The sequence below is a fragment of the Ptiloglossa arizonensis genome, chromosome 3 (assembly GCF_051014685.1).
Source record: "Ptiloglossa arizonensis isolate GNS036 chromosome 3, iyPtiAriz1_principal, whole genome shotgun sequence".
In the NCBI taxonomy this organism is placed as follows: Eukaryota; Metazoa; Arthropoda; class Insecta; order Hymenoptera; family Colletidae; genus Ptiloglossa; species Ptiloglossa arizonensis.
In genome coordinates this window covers 17,053,270-17,074,289 of record NC_135050.1, presented here as the reverse complement: position 1 = coordinate 17,074,289, position 21,020 = coordinate 17,053,270, and the positions used below count along the sequence as shown (strand labels likewise).

Below are 21,020 nucleotides of genomic sequence, written 5' to 3'. Positions count from 1 at the left end.
AGTTTCGATTGAATTTCAAAGTAAAAGATGTTTCGTAAAAATAAGATGTTTCGTATAAGTTAATCTAATATTTGTTTAATTCTTATAAATGACAGAATATCACGGTTATAAATTACATTGGAATATGTCAAGCTCCATCTGTGGAAATGAATGAAATCTAGTGTTACAATATTTTCTGAGCCTGAAAGGTTTGATAGAACCTCGTATGATATACAAGAAAAATTTTCTACAGTTATCAATTTAACTACTTCGTTGGTTATTATTATTATCCACGGACTAGTTATGCCCAAAATCTCATCATATCTTGATATGATAATATAGAAATCAAATGTGAAGTTTCATTGAAATCCATGCAACCATTTAGATATAATGGTATTAGTATATTCAAAACAAAATTTTGTTTTAATAGTTAAAATGTGTATAAGGAATCTTAAAAGAAGTCTCAATTTCCTTCTTTCTCGACTATCCGAAGTTGCAAAGTACAAAGCTCGCAAACACGTGGCTCCTACACAACGTGAAGTGGTGGGAGAAATTCAATATGACGTATAGCCTATAACGTGCGATCTAGCAATCATGGTCGAGATTAGTTTCGACATGCTTACACTACATGGATGTAGTTATGTAAAGCCTAGCACGTGCTTATATGTGGTGAAATGACAGCGAAGAATTTACAAAGTTTATGCAAAGTATATGAATCCATAAAAGTAATTTATTTAATAATTAAGTAAATTAAACAGCATAAAAATGATTATTAATTATAATAATGTGTATTTATTTAATTTTTTGGAGAGCTTATTTTATTTTTGTACATAAAATTGTTTTATACAACATGAATATTGATAGCTCCAGCAACAGTGAAGATAGTAGGCCAGTAACACCTTCAAAAGAAGATTGCTGTCATAATGCATGTGATCCTTGCATCTTTGATGTACATAAAAAGTTACTTGAAGAATATGAAAGAAAAAAGAAACAGAATATTAAAATACAAAATAAAAAAAATATTTTGTGTCCACTTTCATACAAAAACTTTGTAGTTGCTAATATAAAGGAAGCTTCTGAATGTTATGTACTAATCCTTTTGAAATACCAAGGTAGACTTCTTACATTGTCAAAAGAAAACCCCCAGACAAATTTTATCACTTAGAATTATTTTTAATGTAACGATTAATTTGAGTGCATTATTGAATATTGTTATGAATATTGTTAATAACAATTATCCATTGTTTACAGAAAATGAATTACAAAACGATATGAGTTTATTAATTAATTCAGGCCAACACGTTATGTTACATTTACAGAATACAACCAAACCATTTACACCGATCTTTTGGACAAATGATAGTATACAATTTTTAATTAGACTTTATCGTAATGGAAAGTTTAGTACATATTTAAGAAATATAAAAATAGGTGATACAATTCGTGTCAGGGGACCATATGGGAACTTTAAATATAAAAGTAACAGGTTTGCAATATATAAAAACATTAAAAACATAATTTATTTGTATGATAATATCGCTATTGATAAACAAATGGCAAAGTTATTTAAAAAATATTAATAGCATTTCTTAGTTTTCAGAACATAATTATGTTTAGTATGGGATCTGGAATAACTGCAGTTTATCCTATAGCAAAATCAATCGTAGATAATGAACTCGAAGAGACAAAAATTCATCTTATTGGGGGATTTCGCAATATATTACAGATACCTTTGAAAAAAGAACTACAAATCTTATCAGATTATTGGAATTTCAAATGTACCCTGTATCTCTCAGAATTGCACAGTGAGTTACATGCTTTAAGTACTTAATGATAAATTCAATTTAAAAAATATTAATTAGTCATGAGTTAATATAACTTTCATTCCAATAATATCTTTCTTATGTTTCAGGTGTTTACAGTCTTCATGGTATAAACATAAAATCTGGTAGATTAAATAAACTATCGATCTCTGAAATACTTGAAAACAATATACATAATACAACACTAATTTTAATATGTGGTACTTATAAATTCAATAGGTTTGTTGAACACTGGACTCGGTACCTGAATTATACATACATACATGTATTTGAATAATAAGTTAATGAAAAAATTGTTATGTTAAATATAGTATAATTTATTTTAAATGTAATTAATGTAAATAAATTTTACGGGTTAATAGAACATGATATACTTTCCTGGCAGTATGGACAGGTACCATGAATATGATCAAATATAATATGATTACCAGCAACATTTTGCAACCACTAAAATATAAAATATTTGAAAATATTACCTTAATATCTAATACTTTGATTATAAAATTACCTAATCTTTTTTATACATACTTCTAAGAGACAAAGTGTATGAAAATGCCTCCTACATTTTTCATTACTACAAATCTTTTTAGGTATAATTTCACTGTCTAATTTTATAGAGAAACAAATACAACATTCTTCATCAGTGACAATAACATTCTTATCTTCTATACATACTTTCTTTTCTTTTTTAAGAAATGTATCTATATTTAATAACATCATTAAATTATCTATGATATTACATTCCAGATTCCAATACTGAAAAAATATCACAGTACACAATATTGCTGCATTCTACAATAGAACTATCAATTATAGCTTAAGTATAAATTTTTACAAATATAATTTACATGCAAATTCTTAGAAACGAGGTCCTCTTTCAATTTAACTTCATCCTCACTACCTGCAAATTTAATTATTGGCAAGTCCATTGGATTCAAGGGATCTACTTCAATAAACATAGATAAGCATGGTGTTAAATAAATTTCTCGATAAAGGTGGAAAGGTTTTGGTTCCTGTGGATTTAATATCCAACATTTCCTAATAATTAAAAAATGATAGACTCTTCAGATTCAAAATTTAAAAAGAAATATTTGTTAAAATTAAATGACTTTATGTTTACTCATCAATTTGCCTCAGATTTGTCCAAGCATTTTGAAGAATTTCCACTTGTAACTTGAATTTATTTCTTGCAATGCTCAATGTCGATATATTTTTCTCAAAAGGTCCAAAGCTATGTATTTCAGGCAAATCTGAATAGATAACTGTCCAAGGATATATTCTATCCTTTGTTCTTTGTAATTTTAAAGACACATTTTTGATAGATAATTGGATTGTGTTTAAATTACTGTCAGATGATAAATGTACTTCCTTTAACAATATAATTACAATGATGATATTGTTTAACTCTTTCTAAAGACTTAAAAATATCAACATATTACAAAACAAAGTAACAAACATAGATTTAATACATACTGACGGAATCTCAAGTATATCTTTTAATTCTTGCAATACTTCCACTGCTTTGTTATCTGTTATTTCATATATATCATCTTCAATATGAATAGGATTGATGAAACTACTCTATTTAAAAACATTCTTTTTATTCATTATAATATCAAATATATATTAAAGAATAGATAATAAATTATTATATATAATGTGTATATAATTTGTTCCTTACATCAATATTATTAATATCATAGAAATGTATAAAATGTTCTTATACTTACTATAAGTGATTGTAATTGCCTTAAAAACGAAGATACTTTCGTTGTGTTTTGCATTAAATTTTTTACCTTTCGACTAAACTCTAAATTACGTATAAGTGTAATTTTTTTACCAAAAGTAACATTTGCATCGTGTAATGATGGATAATTCGGTACAATTATTTTTAATTTTACTCGGATATTTCGTCCTGAATTAGATCGACAAGAAACCGTTAAAAATCCTTGCCATGTAACTGGAATTTCGGAAATTAATACCATTTCTGGATGGCATTGTACAATAACTTCGTAATCATCAACGACCATCATAAAATACAAACATTGATAATAATAAAATTTTAGTCAAGGCAAAATTTGACATTCTTTTGATAACTACATATTTGTTCGTCCGATTGGTCGCTAGATGGCTTTTACAAAATATCATATGCTCTTTCTCTCTTTCTCTCTCATGTGTACGTACACATGTATGTATGTATATACCTACTTTTCTATTATCAAAAAATCATTATCAAACTTAGTTTTGCTTTATGCTAATAAAATTTGTTTATCATAATCATAACTCATTACATTTTCCTAAAATGATATCAAAATATTAAATAGTGTTAAATTCATTAACTAAAACAAAATAAGTACAACTCCATTTACCTAAAACAAAATTACAATATGTTATTCAAGTTCTCAAGGCTTAAACTTATACTTTTTTGTCTTTAGAAGGTAATTCAAAGTTTAAATATAAACATTAACAAAATGCTATTTTTATTAATATATTCTACTTTCGAGTTTTCTGTAGCTAATTTATTTAAACAAAATTTTGTTTACATATCTGTTCACTAAGTATGAATACACATATGTACAACCTTGGATGGAGATCGGCATTATATCTCAGTCATGTATTAGATAAAAGTGTTTATACATACATATGTGTTGAGTTTACTGCACACATAGCAACTATCGTCTGTTACTTGCGATAGTAAACATTCCACTAAATCTAAAATAGAGTTGCATTTCTTATAGTTCTTTTACGGACAGTGAAAGAAGTGACAATGTTGTATCATGACACATATGCAGTAAACTATTTTTCTTTGCCTCGGTTTTGTGTTAGTCTTCTTTGTTGTAGGTTATGAGTCATAGCCTGTTCCTTCATCAAATTCAACATTTGTAGCTACTGTATTAAAGCTGTTTCCTTTATTTTTAACTTAAAACCTCAAATGTGATAGAAATATCAGTGTGAAAGGAAAGTACAAGAAATAAATTATACACGTGACATTAAGCAGATTGAAGAGAAAGATATACAAAGTATACAAATTAATGTTATATCTGTTGTGTATATAAAGAGATGTTCATAGTATGTTAATGAAACAGAATTATTATAAAGTATTCTTATGAATAGTATTGTAAGAAGTGTGCATTATCAATTGTGTATGTATTGAAATGATTACATATTATGATTAATAGAATTGTATGTGAATGAGAATATAAATAGTTAATTTTGTAAATTCTAGCAATTCTTAAAAAGAGATATAGTATTGTTTGGACATTCTGCCCAAAGTATTAAAATAAATTATTTTAAATGATATGGACAAAAACTGATATAGTGGTTCATAAAAAGATAAAAATCAAACTGAAGAAGTACAAACAAATGTATAAAATATTACTTATGTAGTGAACCCTGCAATTCATTGTTTACAATATCTCAGTTAATAAAAGAAAAAAAAGAGAAAATATTCTTTATTGAATATGACTAACATAGTAAGAGATCAACCATGGGGACTACAAGTATTAGAATCTGCAATTTGCAAATGCTGCCGTCATCGCAATTGCAATCGAATAGCATGGCATCAAGGAAGCATTTTGGTTCTTACATATTTGGCATATACCTGTTACCATATGACACGAAAACCTATATCTGTTGTGAAAAACATATGGGTTTTGAATTGTAGCGGTCTAATACCACCTCAGAATATTTTAATTGATAGTGAAAATAAAAATACATGGTGTGATTGGGCTCCATTTGGTAAATACAAATTCACCATAAAAAATAATTATTTTGAAAAAAATAACTTAAAAATGATTTTTATAAGAGAGAATCATGTTTGAGTAATATATTTTATTTACAGATACTGCTGATGCATCAGCAGTACTTGGCATGTTAGACTCAACATTTTTATTTACATATGCAGCGGCTATGTTTCTCAGGTGACATATCGAAGTGAGCTTAATTATGATGTAAAGATTACAAAGCCTACTCTGATAATAATTTTATATTTGTTTGTTCAGCGGCTTCATAGCAGAAAGGGTAAATCTACGGTATTTTCTTACATTTGGTATGCTTGCATCAGGCATATCTTGTTACCTTATGGGTATTGCTCAGGTGTATAATATCCATAATTTATGGTATTTTATTCTGGTTCAAGTAAGTGTACAAATGGGAATTTATTGTTTACAGAAATATGTTTCATTATTAATTCTATTTAGGCAATGGGTGGTGTCTTCCAAACGTCAGGTTGGCCAGGTGTAGTCACAGTTGTAGGAAATTGGTTTGGAAAAGGAAAACGAGGTTTAATCTTTGGAATATGGAATTCTCATACATCATTAGGAAACATTTTGGGTACTTTAGTAGCTGCTCAATTTGTGGAATCTAATTGGGGTTTTAGTTTTATGGTACCTGGAGTTATAATGGGCTTGGCAGGATTCATAATATTCCTATTTCTAGCACCCAATCCTATTGATATAGGATGTGTTCCACCTATTCCTCCTAGGTATAGAAAAGTTGATGCTACTGACAGTTCAGATGAGCACAGTGGTGCAGATTGTGAAAATTATAGTTCTGATATTGAAGATGTAAGTTAAAAATATTTTTTACTATTTAATAGGATTTTTGTATGACTATCAGCATGAAGTGTCTTAATAGATGTACTACATAACCACTGTTTTGTTAATTTGCATTTAGCACTGGAATGTAGATTAATTTTTTTTCTAAATATTGTATAGGCGGCATCTATACTGTGTTATGAGGCTTATGGAGAGAAGGAATCGTTGATAGCTTGGAAAGCTTAGGTCGGAATCAGTTGAGAAGAAAAAAATGTTCATTATTTTGATGCTCACCTGATTCCGGCCAACTTAGTAGTTAGTGCATCCGTCCGTAAATAAAAAATCCGGATTCGAATTTCGGTCCAATAATCCAAGTGACCGATTCTTTTTCTCCTACATTTTTATGCATATAATTTAATGTATTTTGAAATGTTATCAGCACAAATTCAATATTTCTTTTTTCTAATACTTATGTTACTCGCTTTTCACTTTTATATTTTTCTTAACTCTTTAATTCCATAACATACAACTAGTTTTTTAGTATGCTGTATAAACTTTTACATTAGAACATTTTCATATTTTTTTTTTGCACATGTTATGTGCTCACTAAAGATAACCCATTTGCTGTACTTAGCGTCTCATCTATCGCTGTGTCTACCGCGAACAGGTCGGTGTTGAAGTAAGTGCATGCTTTGTTTTCTACATAATTAATATTGCACTTTATATAATTGAATTAACAAAAGTTGCATTCTATTATTTGTATTACTTAAATATTTTCATTATCACTTCAGTATTTCTTGCAATAAATTAAAGCTTTAAATATTTTTCTATCTATTTCTATTAACATTAATAAAAAATTTACTTTTAAAGGATTTGGCAAGTTTACGGTCTGAAACTAGTCCAATATTAGCAAGGCATAGACGTGAACAAGAACTTCATACAAGAAATGTAATTGGATTTGCAAGAGCTATGCGTATACCTGGAGTCCTAGAATATTCTTTTTCTTTATTCTTTGCAAAGCTTGTGAGCTACACATTTATATACTGGTTACCATTGTATATTGCAGCATCAAGTTAGTATCCATTATATCATAATTATGTGTTAGAATGCATTACAAATACTTCTATCTTTTTTTAGCTACATATAGTACAAGCATTAGTGCGGATGTCTCGATTTTATTTGATGTTGGTGGTATTGCGGGTGCAATTATAGCCGGTTCTATATCCGATCATAGTGGTATGAGTGCACTAACATGTGCAGTTATGTTTGGGTTTGCAATTCCTGTGGTATGTACTACTTTGTGTTGTGATTCCAATGGTAATACTATTTTGTGTACTAAATATTGGAAATATTATAAGTAATTTTCCCTGTTCAACTAATGAATTAAAATAGCAAGAAATATAAAATATACAAAACAAAATAGTTAAGCAAGAAAAATATAGAATAATGTTTAGTGCACACTTTCAAAGTATAAACTATATATATATTATTTGGTTAGTAATTTTTTACCTCTTTAATTTTTGTTTATATGATTCATTGTATAGTTATTTATGTATGACTACATTGGAAGCACTGGCTTAGCCATCAACATTGTGTTATTACTAATAGCAGGACTATTAGTTAATGGACCTTATGCTTTGATAACAACTGCCGTGTCTGCTGAGCTAGGAACTCATCCTAGTCTAGGAAATAATTCTAAGGCTTTATCTACAGTTACTGCTATCATTGATGGAACAGGCAGTATCGGTGCTGCTCTTGGTCCATTATTAGCAGGCTTAGTATCACATTGGGCTGGTTGGCATAATGTATTCTATATGCTTATGATTGCAAGCATGCTGGTATTATTGGTAAATTTACTTTATATTAAGTGTTTAAGTAACAATAAATATTTCTAAATATAATTAAATTTTCATTATTTATTTCAGTTTTTATCAAGATTAGTTTACAGGGATATACAAGTATACAGACAACGAAGGAGAGTTATCTAGCTTCATTCTTTTATGTCAAATAATGAATGATGAATAAATATGAAAATAAATCAATTTTCAGATTTTGCATTTGCAATTTTAGTTTTTTTTACAAACATTATAAAGTATACATATATATAAAACCAATGTGTTATTATGTTTTAGAAATATTTCATTTCAATACTCTAAAATAAACGATTTATTTTTTATAACATTGAGTATTGTGATTTATTTATATATCAAATAAAAGTTTTATTTTTATAATCTGTATATTAAAAATATATTATAATAAAATAAACGCCAGTTACATTGGACTGTCGAAGTCACTTTCCCGCTCGCGGCGTTATATTTTACTTCCTCTCTTATGCTATCACCGCGGACCTCGGCTTTCTTATTATGTGTGGGAGCACGATTGGATTTATAGGAGCACAGTCCACCTTCAATCAATCGTTTTATATTTATTTTTTCGTTCTTGCTTGGTCCAAGCAAACTTTTGCTGATATGTGTTCAATGGTTGTCAACAGAATTATATTTAGTAATGAAAACTTTAACTGTTATATTATTCATTGAATCTCTTTGTACCTGTTACTAATAAATAGGTGAGATTTTTCGTATGAAAATAAATTTAAACACAACCTCATTCTTATTAATTTTAATTATATGTAATATAAATCACTTTTAAATTTTGTAAACACATGTGCCTTAGAATGCAATCATGTTCTGAATTAGCATTATCGGCAAAACCTCATTAATGCATTAATATTATATAAAAAAGTATAATCAAAAATGTTTACTTTCATTAATGAATAAAATCTGATCCACATTCATGAATTATCACTTCCAGCTGTCAACCCTTGAACACAAGTAGACAGACCTATATTCTCCATTGTTTTACCTCACTCATTCTTGGTATATCCTACTTACTTTCTAAGTTTAATTCTTTCAACTATAATACTCTGTTGTGTGGTACAATCACGTCAGCCAATATATTGATATTTGATACAAAGATAATGTGCTTTTAAGTTTATATTTTCTGTTTTTTAAGTAAACAATCTGATGGAATACCTCACCAATTTAATCAGAGCTTACTTTAGTTATTAATTAATAACTAAATAAAGATAATTGTATCACAATGTTATGGAATACCCATAGGAATGATGTAACTAATAGAATCTGCAAATTCATCCCATGCTGCTCTTTGTGTTTGAAATGTAATAATCCATGCTAAAAGAGCAGCAGACCATAAAGCTGCTCCTATGGCAGAGAATATCACATCTGAAAAGTGTTGTTTAACAAAATAGCCATTATATACATATAGATAGATATAAACTTACTTGTGAAATGTAAACATGTCAATTTAAATATAAAATATAATTTACAAGAATTAAATAAACCAATATTTTTTTTTAATCATACAATGTAAGATTATCAAGACACATCCTATACTTAAAACCAATTTGATAAAAAACAGATTGCTAAAATAAATTTAAAATGCAAAGTAAAAATGCAACACAAAGCTTCGTTTTAAACTTGTACAAATTGCGCCATTCAAAGAAGTAACTCTACAAACTTAAATTAAATAATAATAAATTAAAAACTTACATCTTTTGATTTGTTTTTGTTCTTCATAATGCGGTGCAATAAAAGCTTCTTTGGCAAACCAAACAGCATTCACAGCCCAAAGAAATGGCAGAAAAACAAACCCAGCTATGAAACAAGCAAAATATTTATATATTTTTATGTATACAATTAAAATATCGTTATTAAACACATGTCACTTACCACGAAAATACCATTTACAAAGATATAATTTTTTGTCATTCGGAATTTTTGCTAAATCCATCGTGATAACAGCAATCTCAAATTAATAACCTATATTTTTATTTTAAATATTCGAACTTATGCATGCAATATTATTCTCTATATTATAAGGATATATTTGTGTATGTCTAAAATAACCAATTAAGACGTTAGGAAAAATTCTGGAATAATGCACAAAATACATTTATGATGTGTCAAAGTAAAACCTAGCATTTTCTTCTGCAGTGAAAATGTTACTCACATTTCCCGGAAGATGGCATACAATGTACTAAAAAGAAGAGAAAGGGTACACTTTAATGGTTCTCATAAGGAACATACTAAACGTGTAATGGATTCAAAGCAATAAGCTATATTATATAATGCAGTTATTAGCATTATGTTTCTATACGTCGTAAACAAAATTTATAATCCGTGTATCAAATTGAAAAAAAAATTTCAAAAAGAAAATTGCTTTAAAAAAGTAGATGGAATTCTGAATGAACACCACTTTAGTGATCGTAATGGTGGGAGTGAATCACGTGATCAGCTAACTTGCCGCCCCGCTTGTCGCGCGAGTATCCGGGGCCAGCCATTTTGATTAGTAACATGGCGTCAGCGGAGATTAATATGGCGTCCTCGGACATAATAACCGAAGTGGAGATTCAACCAGATATCCAAGAGGTTGAAATAGAAACAATACCGGTGGAAATACCTTGCGAGACCGTGGAAACTACCATCGAGGGAGAGGATGGGCAGCCGATGATAGCTCTACAACCACTTCCAGAGCCAGGACGCGAAGAAATCATACTACAGACGCAAGAGGAAATCGTCGGCAGTGATCCGCTAAGCGTATACGATCAGATCCCGGTCCCAGAGAACGATATTTATGTCGAATCGAGTCCCGGTCCATCGCGGAAGGGTCCTAAGAAGGCCAGAAAGGGCGGTGCATCGAGATTCAGAACGTCCGATCATACGATTTTTGGGGAAATGGGTTCGGAAACGAAGGCTAGAAAGTGGGAGCAGAAGCAAGTGCAAATCAAGACGCTCGAAGGTGAATTCTCGGTGACGATGTGGGCTTCAGGTACCGACGACGGTAAGTCTTATGTTTGTTTCTAACCTTTTGATAACTTAAATGACACACACAAAAGTACTTCGATGAAAATCTTTGCAATGAGTATCTCTCCGTGTACACTGTTGGTACGCACTTCCGGTGGGCTTGAATCAATACCGTGGTTTTCTTATAGGATTGTCAAATAAATCTACAGTATGCTTTCGGATTTTTTTTATTACCGATGATTTCGTTGACAGTTTGCGTTGTTTGTTTTGATCGAGAGAACGCCATTATGCTGCCAGGGGGCAGCCATATTTTGAAAATGGCTTCTTTTACGTGATCTATCCTCTCGAATGATAATGGCGGAGATGTGCTTATAGCAGAACGTATAGAACTCTTACGCTCGCGTTATCTTTCTTTTGCTAAATATGCTCCTTTATTTAATTTTTTGCTTGTTTTCACTACCTGTATTAGTTTTTGCACATTTCTATTGAATAAAATACCTAATTCTTTGTTTGATGAAGCAAGTTATTTAAAAACTTAGATTTATTCTTTCAAATATAAAGCGTGTTTTGACTTCTTACGTCATTCAATGTAAAATCCATAATTTTTGTCGAGTATTCGCAGATACATAAATGACCTTAAAAATTAAATTAAATTTTATGTTTCTTTTTACGAAATTATACAATAAATACTTGAATTATAATAGATATGAAATACCATTTAAAAATAAATTTATAATATAAATTCATAGGTACATAAATCGACTTCATCTTTGTCGCGCCTCTTTATTATATAAATGAATGATTGGTTTATGCAATAAATATATCCTAATACTTCTGTGATATAATAATACAGTAGAATTTACAGATCATATTCGTACGAATTTTCACTTAAAAGTTTATTTTTGCATTTGATTTTTAACAATTCTGATTTTTCAATAATTACAGTACTGAAATATTTATATTTTTTCTATCGCGTATTACGTATTTGATTGAAACTTAATATTAAAATTAATAATTAAATACATTTTTAATTAATTTTTCGTATATAAATAGTATTTATTACATTAACTCTTCTTGTAGATAATACTTCTAAATTCAAATTATTGTAATCAATTTTTCAACATTTGTGTAAATTTTATATTCCTTAATTATTCATATTCTTTGTAGAGTATCGCGCGCGCGGTGTTGCGTCTACGCGCGCGCGCACACAAACTTAATGTGCGCGCGTGTGTATATATATGTATATATATAATGTGTATACATATTATGTATATATATATAATAAACGCAATAAAAATAAGTTCTTTCCTTTTTCTGTGTAAAATGTACATTAAATTGGTGGTAAATAAAAAAAAAATTAGACTGTTAAATTTATATATTTTGCTGTTTGTTTTATTATATTAGATACAATATTACCTATTGCTTTCTGTAGTTAATAAAAGTAATATTTATGTTATTATGTGATAAAAGTTTTTATTAATAAGTACAAATAAAAAATATACAATTTTCGTAACCAAAAATAAATACAGTAGCTTTTGTTTGGGACTGCTTGTTTGTTATTGTTAAAGGGAGTGTCCTATTAGCTCCTCACCTGGTGGATGTTCCAGATGAAGGCTCAAATCCAGAGCCTGATCCAGACTACACAGAATACATGACTGGTAAATCGAATGCCAAATTCAATCATTCTGGAAGCTCCATTTCTGATGGAATGCCAGGTCTTGACCTTTCGGATCCAAAACAGCTGGCAGAATTTGCTAGGCCTGGTCACAAATTGAAAGTACGCAAGCCACCTGTTTTAGATGGTGTTGAGCGTACTATAGCCTGTCCACACAAAGGATGCACAAAAATGTTCAGAGACAACAGTGCGATGCGTAAACATTTGCACACTCATGGGCCAAGAGTACATGTGTGTGCAGAATGTGGAAAAGCTTTTGTTGAAAGTTCAAAATTAAAGAGGCACCAGCTGGTTCATACAGGAGAAAAACCTTTCCAATGTACATTTGAAGGATGTGGCAAAAGGTTTAGTCTCGATTTCAATCTTCGTACGCATGTTAGAATTCACACTGGAGATAGACCATATGTTTGCCCATTTGATGGATGCAGCAAAAAATTTGCACAATCAACGAATTTAAAGTCACATATATTAACACATGCAAAGGCCAAGTAAGTATATATTTTTATTTTATAAATAAAAGGTGGAGTATTTTTCATATAAAAAGTGATTGTGTAATATCATACAAATATTAATTTGCAGGTCGCGCAATGCAATTGGAAGACAAGTACAACAAATACAACTTCAACAACCTCAGTTTGTTCAAGTTGAAGTTGCGGATGTGGATAACCAACAGTTCATTGTTTATGCTGATTAGCCCCCCTAAACAATGATCTCATATCCTACTAAACCTACTATGGAGTATCGTAATCATTAATTAGTAATCTAAACAATGTAAATATTTTCACGATACAAGTGATGCGGGCAGGACATTACTGAGAAGCTGTTAGTTATCTTAAAAGATGAAATTAATTAATCGATTTATACCTCTGTGCTTAGACGCAAAGTAAATGGATAACACGAGCACTATACTACCACAAAAATAAAATAAAACTATGCTAAGGAAGGTAGTTCTTATCTTCTGAGACATGTAAGGTAGAATGTTGCGCACTGCTCAATCTCATGTCCGAGTAACTAAATGATACCTAGTGCGCTGTCATAATGAAACTGTATATATTTATACGTAAAGTAAAATATTGTATACAGTATATTTTGGAGAAATTCTGATGAGAATAAACTACAAAATACGTCTTTTCCGTCGGACTTAATTGTACCACTTTAATATACTTTTTACACTATATAATGATAATTGTTAATAGTCATTGGAAAAAAGGAAGAAACATAAATGCGTCTATTGTATATTATAGTTTAATGTCCGCAAAATATGATATCTTAATTCCTGTAAAATTATTAAGATGTTTTTAAGTACTGTCTATTGAGATAAACACTAAAAGCATTGTAAAATCAAATGCGTTCAATATTGTCGGAATTAAAAAGAAAAAAGAAAAAAACGATTAATTCGAAGGACGTACGTTGACATAATATATTTTATCCGTGATATTCACGAACACATTGTGATGTATACACGTGCATCGATACAATGACATTAACGAAGTTGTTAAGAAATTCGTGTCATTTTGAAGTAAGAAGCAATAGTTTATAGATAGATTTATAATATCGACTGTATTAAATGGCGATTGCGTGCATCCCATTACATCGTTATTCATTAACATTCGCATATCACAATTTTATACATGCAGCTACAACGTTAAAACATATATCTACAATTCGATCTATATAATAATTCTAACATTATTTATAAAAGGAATTTGGATAATTTATTTAAATTGTGTAAAGTATATTCTTTCATAAATATTTCTTTACAGCTACGTATTGCATTTTTATAGCTGTATTCACCAAAATATGAAATACTTTTCAAGTTTTTGTTGAAAACTCATTTTCCAAGCATTAACACATGATCTGTTGTATGAGACTACAATCTTGAATTTCTTTCCTATCAAGTAACTTTTGGGTTTTATATGTTCTGTATATTCCAATAATTCTTCGTATTTTCTATGCATATTTGTTAAGTATTTTAAATTGATAATTTCAGTTTGTAATAAAATATGCAACATTAGTATAAATTCAGCCAGTGTATAGCATAAAATGTAATTTGGCCTATATAATTAGAGATGTTTGCTTATGGAAAGAAGTTTGAGAAATCGTTGTAGAATTTTGAATGTCTGATGGAAAAATAGAAGCTTAGTCTGATATTAGTCTGCTAATAAATATTTTTTATCAACACTTATACTAGGAGCATTCAGCATAATTTCTAGCACATTGTAATAATATTTGCTTCATGTTGGAAGTAATGTTAAATATAATGTGAAATGTATAAAACTAACTTCCTTGTGTTCGAATATTACTGGTGTGTTCATATTATGTAATAATTTTTTCATTTAAAGTTTATACTAATGGATTCAAAAAAATAAGTAAACATGATTTTCTAGTTCTTTTATTTTTATTATTACACATGCAAAATTATTTTATACTGTGATAACTTTATACAGTCACAATAGTCACATATAAAGATTCATTAATGCATTGGAAATTATAATAATTCAGTTTATGTTCAAGCATATCTATTTATAATCATATAGCAATTTAGACAAATTTGAGTGAATATAAAGGAAATTATTTATGTTGATATGAGCATATAACATTTAGAAAGAAGGGACGCTTCCTACGTTTTTAATTTCAACATAATTATATACTAAACAATTTTACATTATCCAACCCTTCAATCGTCAAATTCCGAAAGCAATTGTTTACATTAAGTTTTATTTCTTTTTTAGAAAAGTACATTTTTTGTTATCTTTTATTAATTTCATACAACGTATTGCTCAAGGGAAGAAATTAATGTTTCCAGAAAGTTTATTGTACAATTAATGAACGAAAGTTTAAAAATGTATTAACGTATACATTTTGTTTGACAAGATAGTCAAAGGATTGAGAGATCAATTTAGATCGTTTTATTATGAAGAGTTATTACAATTGGAAATTAATATAATTAATACCTCCCGGATCGACCATCTCGGCCTTTATCGTCTCTACCTTTTCGACGATCTTTGGATCTGGATCTCCTATCACGAGAACGTGATCTTCGCTTGCGATCACGACCGCGAGATCGTGAACGTGATCTCGATCTACCCTTACCACCTTTCTTTCGACTGTACAAATAACGTCTTAATTCTCGTGAGATAGGTTTCAAATGCATAAAGTTACAAAATCCTGAGCGTGTACATTCTCTGAAACAATATTAAATTTTGTATTTAATAAAAAGTATTTAAGTTATTGGGAGGAATTAAATTTTATATATAATATTTTATAACACTGTTAAATCAAATATTCTAAGCTGCATTTATACGCATACATACCCCATTTCATATTGACGGCAGCAAGCTTCTCTGAAATCAGTAACTGGTGAAAGTTCAGCATAAACTGGTCTACCACCAAACCATCTATTATTTAAGTCATTTACAGCTCTTTCTGCATCCTCCTCCCTTCGAAACTTGATGTAAACATTTCCAACCAAATGATCTCCAAGATTGTCACAAACATTCATTTCTTCTATTTCACCATACTTGTCTTCACATTCAACAAAAACATCTTCAAAGAAGTTATCATAATGTTCTTGCATTTCTTCATCGGATACATTGGCAACCACTATAAAAAAATATAACATAATACTTATAAAATTATACAAATTATTATTGTTTCAATATTCATAAGTCTTTAAACATATATTAAACTACATCATTAATAATATACTCACAATGAGATCCATCTGCACTTTTCGCTGAATTCTGCGGGTTTACATAAAGATTCTGTAATAAGCATGTCTGAAACAAACACATATCCTCATTAGTTTATTTTATTTACTACCGTATCAAACATACACAATAAAAAAATCAATAAATTCCACCTTTATAATTTTAATTATTAATAAAAGGTAAAAACAAATAAGATCTATAGATTTCAATTAGCTTTAGAAAAATCAGAAAGAAATAAAAGGTTAAGGAAAACATTTTTACCTGACTGAAAGTTGGCTTATTATGAATTCGTGAGCATCGATCTCCATGTCGACAGGCACCGATTTTGAAATAAAACGAGCAATTTACTCTGTAAAAATGAAGAAACGTAATAGTGTTGAGATTTAGTACGATAAATTCAAACAAATATCGATTAAAAAATTGAACTTACTTGTCTTTTTCTGTACCAAAAATTGATGCCAAGTATTCTGCCATTATCTGTTTTTTCTTGCTATTTCGAAACTACGATGTTATGGTTTTTAAAGCGTGCAAAGAACCGCTTTTCCACAACATATACAACGTTTTGCGTGCGACTCCGATTTCAAAATGGCGTACGCGGTGTTATAAAACGCTCACTTAATAACTTTGCGAGTATTGTTAAAGATTTGAAATTTCACCTCTAGAGGGCACACGAATTTGTGTATTGTAAAACATCATTATGTATGCGAGTGTGCATGTGTGTAGTCAAGTTGTATTGAAAACGTTGTGAAACACCTTACATAAAAAAGACAGAAAATTGATGGTTTCCAGATAAACAGCCTCAAGTTAGAGAAGTGCACAAATTGTTTTAAATTCTGATTAGCAATATTCTAAATTCCGGTTATACAGCAACTTAACCTCACTTTCTACCGCTCGAATAAAGTAACTACGATTTGTTCGATTACAGATAAAATAGATGTAAATAGTACTATCCGCGTACCTTCTAATTCCATTAGCCCGTTGTGTCGATAGTGTCGATCAGTGTTGACTCGACACCGTCGTACGGAATACGGTAAGATAATGTCTAAAAATCAATAGCAGATTATTTATTGGAAATGATTGCAAAGTTAGTAAGAATACTGATATTATAAAAACTTGTCCATACTAACTAAATGCGCAGAAATTATCACCAATTAGTTTATTCAATCAAATGCAATCTACCAATCGGAACTCAATGCGCGACGACACATTTGTGAAGTATGAACACTTCATAAAAAAGCAATTACATTTTTGTACTAAATTAAACCAAAGACTTCGTGAAAGTAAAACCACGTGACTACACAAAGGGATATGACCTGAATAAATACGTATAAAATAGAATTTATATTTTAGTTTTGGTGCATATTTTATACAAGATTGTTAACAGATGAGGTCTGGATAGTACTATAGATGAGATATAGAATAGACGTTTCATTTTTGAGGGTGATGTTAGAAGATCTGTAATACCGACCTAGTAAAAATAGTATTTGTGACCTTATCGATAAATTTTTTAAATCTTGCTTAGCAACTCATTGACAGATGGTACTGTAATTCAAACGTAATATTTGTTTTCTGTGGTATGAATCGTAATAATTTTCCTTGAATCAATTATAATTACAATTTTAGGAAATTCCTGTTATACGATATGACGTCATTAAGTTGTACAGATAAAATAAAATATATTTATCAGTTACCATTTTTAGAACGATCAGAACTTTGTAAAATACTTAATCAAAATGACAAGTGGGAAGAGCTTGCTGGTAAGTTGTAAAAATGAAAATTTCGACATTATTTGTTGATGCTCTATCAAAGTTATATATATTTTTACTGTCTACATATTATATATATATGTTCACACAAGCTTATCAAAATTTTCTTTTTGTAGGAATATGGATGAATTACGATGCTTTAACAATACACAGTTTGCGAAAGGAAAAAAATCCAACTGATGAATTGTTAACAATGTGGGGCCATCATAATCATACAATATTTGAATTGTTCATTTTATTATCCAGAATGCACCACTATCAATCTATGTTGCCATTAAAACCATTTGTTGAAACAAGATTTCATATATTACTTCATAATGGAGAGGGTAATCTTCAAAGAGTTCTTGGAAAACGACTCAATAAAAACACTAAAGATTTAAAGATAGGCACACAAAATTTTAATCAAGTTGTACCACCAGAACCAAATGTACCAAAAATTGTTATTAAAGCAAATACCAAGGAGGAATCTCATAAAATATTAAACCAACCAATGCAAGCTATGCAAATTGGAATTACTCCAAGCAATTCGAACAATTTACTTGTTGCTTCTATGGCAGCAGCATATTCACCTTCTGTACAGCATGTTCTAAATGATGGAAAAAATAATAATGTAATAATTCCTCGTACAGAAGCTACTCTACCACATGCAACTTATAATGAATTATTCATAGCTACAAATGAATGGAATAAGCATAATATATTAGGAAAAGGTGGTTTTGGAACTGTATATAGAGGTAATGAAAAAAATAGGATTATAAAATTATTTAATCATTAAGTTTTGTTATAAATAAAATATGTTGGTTTTTTTATTGTATAGGTACTTGGAAAAATACAGATGTAGCTATTAAAAAGATAGAAAAAAGAGGAGCTGATTCAGATGAAAGTTATATACTCCAGCTTCAACAATCACTTAGAGAAATAAAGATTTTAAATTCTTGCCCACATGAAAATATTTTACCATTGTATGCATACAGTTTAGATGGCAGAGCACCTTGTCTTGTGTACCAACTTATGAAAAATGGATCTTTGGAGGACAGATTATTAGTGAAACAAAAAAGTCAACCCTTAACTTGGATACAGCGTCATGAAATTGCCAAAGGAATTGCACGTGGTTTACAGTATTTACATACAATTGGAGGAAAGCCATTGATACATGGTGATATAAAAAGTGCTAATATTTTACTTGATAAAAATTTTGAACCCAGAATTGGTGACTTTGGTTTAGCAAGAGAGGGTCCTGAGAGAGATTCCATGAAAGTATGTATTTCATTTAAAAAACATGTTGTTATAAATTAAGTTTAACCCTTTGATGATGGTAGACAAGTAATGAAAATTCAACTTGGTAAAAGGCAAAAATTTAAGCAATTAAACTGTTATTTAACAGTATTTAGAAAATCTTGTTTTAAGGTTTTCTCTAATATGTTATGGAGACCATTATGCATTATTGTGAACATTAATTTTCTACATTGATTATTATTTAAGCAATAGAGCAATTAGTCAGTGTATTTCTTACCAATGCCAATGAAATGTGAAAGATCCAGGACATCTACAAAATGCAGAATCCAATGTCAAAGAGTTAATAATATATAATGTTTTTTTAGGTAAGTAAAATTCATGGTACTAGACCATATCTTCCAGAAGAATTTTTACATGGACGAAAGTTATCTACAAAGGTAGACACTTATAGTTATGGTATAGTTTTGTTTGAATTAGCAACTGGTTTACCAGCTTATGATGAGTCCAGGTTGGAAAACAAATTTTTAAAAGATTTTATTGATAGTTGGGAAGATAGAGATCTTCCTTTATTAGTAGATAACAAGGCTGGTGAGAAAGATAAGCAGGTTTATAATAATTTAATGGTTTTGGGGAAATGGTGTGCTAATCATATGGCACAAAATAGACCTGAAATGGATTATGTGTACAAAAAATTGAATGATTTATAATTTTGTTGTGCCTTTATTTCTATCATAAATTGCATAAAGATAATATAATTTAACTGTAATCTCAGGTACTTAAACAAAAGTATAAAAAGAGATTTTATTTATAATAAAATTTATATTTATGTATAATATATTAATTTTTTTCCAACTCTTTTTCTGGGTATAGAAAATTATACAAAACATAATTATATGTTATACTGATGCGTGTTAAGTATGTAAATAAATACATATACAAATAATTTATGCAACAAATGTATAATATACTGTATTTTAAATTTTTATTATGAAATTTGAATCATCTAGCAATATATTTTTTGAAGTTTGTACAATTGTAGTTTTAATGCTATATTTCTATCTCTATTGTATGATAAATGATATGTGACACAAATGACACTGTGGTAATGAGAAAACAATACAACAAAGAAATTATTTTCTTACATTTCTTGTTGTTATGTATATTTAGAAATGAGAATAAATGAAATGTTTTATAGAATTACGAAATACAGATCCCTTTAAAAAAGGCTTAAATATTATGTAACCTTCTATTATTTTCTAAGAATAGACACTATTCATCTAAGAAACTTATTATTAATTATATTATTAATGATAATATAATTATGAAACATATTGTGTATATTTTGAGAAAATTATAAAAACTGAAAAAAAAAAAGATAAATTAAAAATATTGCGTAATACATACATTGAATTGTATTTTAAATATTTTTAAGTTACAATACAATAAAAACTATTCAAACTTTTGTTTAGATTT

General features: G+C 29.1%; 7 protein-coding genes across 15 annotated transcripts; 4 read left to right on the top strand and 3 right to left on the bottom strand.

Annotated features, from left to right (window-relative positions):
* The first annotated feature begins 568 nt into the window (after positions 1 to 568).
* On the top strand, positions 569 to 2,283 carry LOC143144736 (NADH-cytochrome b5 reductase-like). The gene is made up of 4 exons (XM_076307457.1): positions 569 to 1,091; positions 1,231 to 1,540; positions 1,573 to 1,784; positions 1,892 to 2,283. The coding sequence occupies exons 1-4, from the start codon at positions 764 to 766 to the stop codon at positions 2,077 to 2,079; spliced, it is 1,038 nt and encodes a 345-aa protein (XP_076163572.1). The 5' UTR covers positions 569 to 763; the 3' UTR covers positions 2,080 to 2,283.
* Positions 757 to 4,737, bottom strand: Fancl (E3 ubiquitin-protein ligase Fancl). Its single transcript, XM_076307452.1, has 6 exons — positions 3,533 to 4,737; positions 3,276 to 3,383; positions 2,923 to 3,170; positions 2,651 to 2,840; positions 2,331 to 2,558; positions 757 to 2,249 (listed from the first exon to the last, which is right to left on the bottom strand). Exons 1-6 carry the CDS (start codon positions 3,833 to 3,835, stop codon positions 2,151 to 2,153), a joined length of 1,176 nt encoding a protein of 391 aa, XP_076163567.1. The 5' UTR covers positions 3,836 to 4,737; the 3' UTR covers positions 757 to 2,150.
* Positions 4,259 to 8,579, top strand: Mfs16 (major facilitator superfamily transporter 16). Its single transcript, XM_076307443.1, has 9 exons — positions 4,259 to 4,945; positions 5,029 to 5,540; positions 5,644 to 5,722; positions 5,804 to 5,939; positions 6,002 to 6,367; positions 7,208 to 7,409; positions 7,475 to 7,623; positions 7,882 to 8,184; positions 8,263 to 8,579. Exons 2-9 carry the CDS (start codon positions 5,264 to 5,266, stop codon positions 8,323 to 8,325), a joined length of 1,575 nt encoding a protein of 524 aa, XP_076163558.1. The 5' UTR covers positions 4,259 to 4,945; positions 5,029 to 5,263; the 3' UTR covers positions 8,326 to 8,579.
* Positions 8,580 to 9,315: 736 nt separating this feature from the next.
* Pen-2 (presenilin enhancer, gamma-secretase subunit) lies at positions 9,316 to 11,216 on the bottom strand. The gene is made up of 4 exons (XM_076307456.1): positions 10,817 to 11,216; positions 10,087 to 10,393; positions 9,907 to 10,011; positions 9,316 to 9,579 (listed from the first exon to the last, which is right to left on the bottom strand). The coding sequence occupies exons 2-4, from the start codon at positions 10,145 to 10,147 to the stop codon at positions 9,440 to 9,442; spliced, it is 306 nt and encodes a 101-aa protein (XP_076163571.1). The 5' UTR covers positions 10,148 to 10,393; positions 10,817 to 11,216; the 3' UTR covers positions 9,316 to 9,439.
* On the top strand, positions 10,696 to 13,975 carry LOC143144731 (transcription factor YY2). 2 transcript variants are annotated; one of them, XM_076307451.1, is made up of 3 exons: positions 10,696 to 11,197; positions 12,768 to 13,323; positions 13,415 to 13,975. In XM_076307451.1, the coding sequence occupies exons 1-3, from the start codon at positions 10,711 to 10,713 to the stop codon at positions 13,527 to 13,529; spliced, it is 1,158 nt and encodes a 385-aa protein (XP_076163566.1). In that variant the 5' UTR covers positions 10,696 to 10,710; the 3' UTR covers positions 13,530 to 13,975. The 2 variants fall into 2 exon arrangements, with proteins under 2 accessions (XP_076163566.1, XP_076163565.1); XM_076307450.1 differs by having other exon boundaries at positions 12,729 to 13,323.
* A 1,558-nt stretch (positions 13,976 to 15,533) lies between these two features.
* On the bottom strand, positions 15,534 to 17,798 carry U2af38 (U2 small nuclear riboprotein auxiliary factor 38). Of its 3 annotated transcripts, none has more exons than XM_076307453.1 (7): positions 17,673 to 17,798; positions 17,504 to 17,587; positions 16,976 to 17,298; positions 16,807 to 16,894; positions 16,548 to 16,614; positions 16,150 to 16,438; positions 15,534 to 16,020 (listed from the first exon to the last, which is right to left on the bottom strand). In XM_076307453.1, exons 3-7 carry the CDS (start codon positions 17,017 to 17,019, stop codon positions 15,783 to 15,785), a joined length of 726 nt encoding a protein of 241 aa, XP_076163568.1. In that variant the 5' UTR covers positions 17,020 to 17,298; positions 17,504 to 17,587; positions 17,673 to 17,798; the 3' UTR covers positions 15,534 to 15,782. The 3 variants fall into 3 exon arrangements, with proteins under 3 accessions (XP_076163568.1, XP_076163570.1, XP_076163569.1); XM_076307455.1 differs by having other exon boundaries at positions 16,976 to 17,203; XM_076307454.1 differs by having other exon boundaries at positions 16,976 to 17,587.
* Pll (serine/threonine-protein kinase pelle) lies at positions 17,177 to 20,728 on the top strand. 6 transcript variants are annotated; one of them, XM_076307448.1, is made up of 7 exons: positions 17,219 to 17,348; positions 17,471 to 17,575; positions 17,896 to 18,100; positions 18,169 to 18,302; positions 18,428 to 19,045; positions 19,129 to 19,568; positions 19,913 to 20,728. In XM_076307448.1, exons 4-7 carry the CDS (start codon positions 18,188 to 18,190, stop codon positions 20,252 to 20,254), a joined length of 1,515 nt encoding a protein of 504 aa, XP_076163563.1. In that variant the 5' UTR covers positions 17,219 to 17,348; positions 17,471 to 17,575; positions 17,896 to 18,100; positions 18,169 to 18,187; the 3' UTR covers positions 20,255 to 20,728. The 6 variants fall into 6 exon arrangements, with proteins under 6 accessions (XP_076163561.1, XP_076163560.1, XP_076163559.1 ...); XM_076307447.1 differs by having other exon boundaries at positions 17,471 to 18,100; XM_076307446.1 differs by lacking the exon at positions 17,896 to 18,100 and having other exon boundaries at positions 17,177 to 17,575.
* Positions 20,729 to 21,020: the final 292 nt, after the last annotated feature.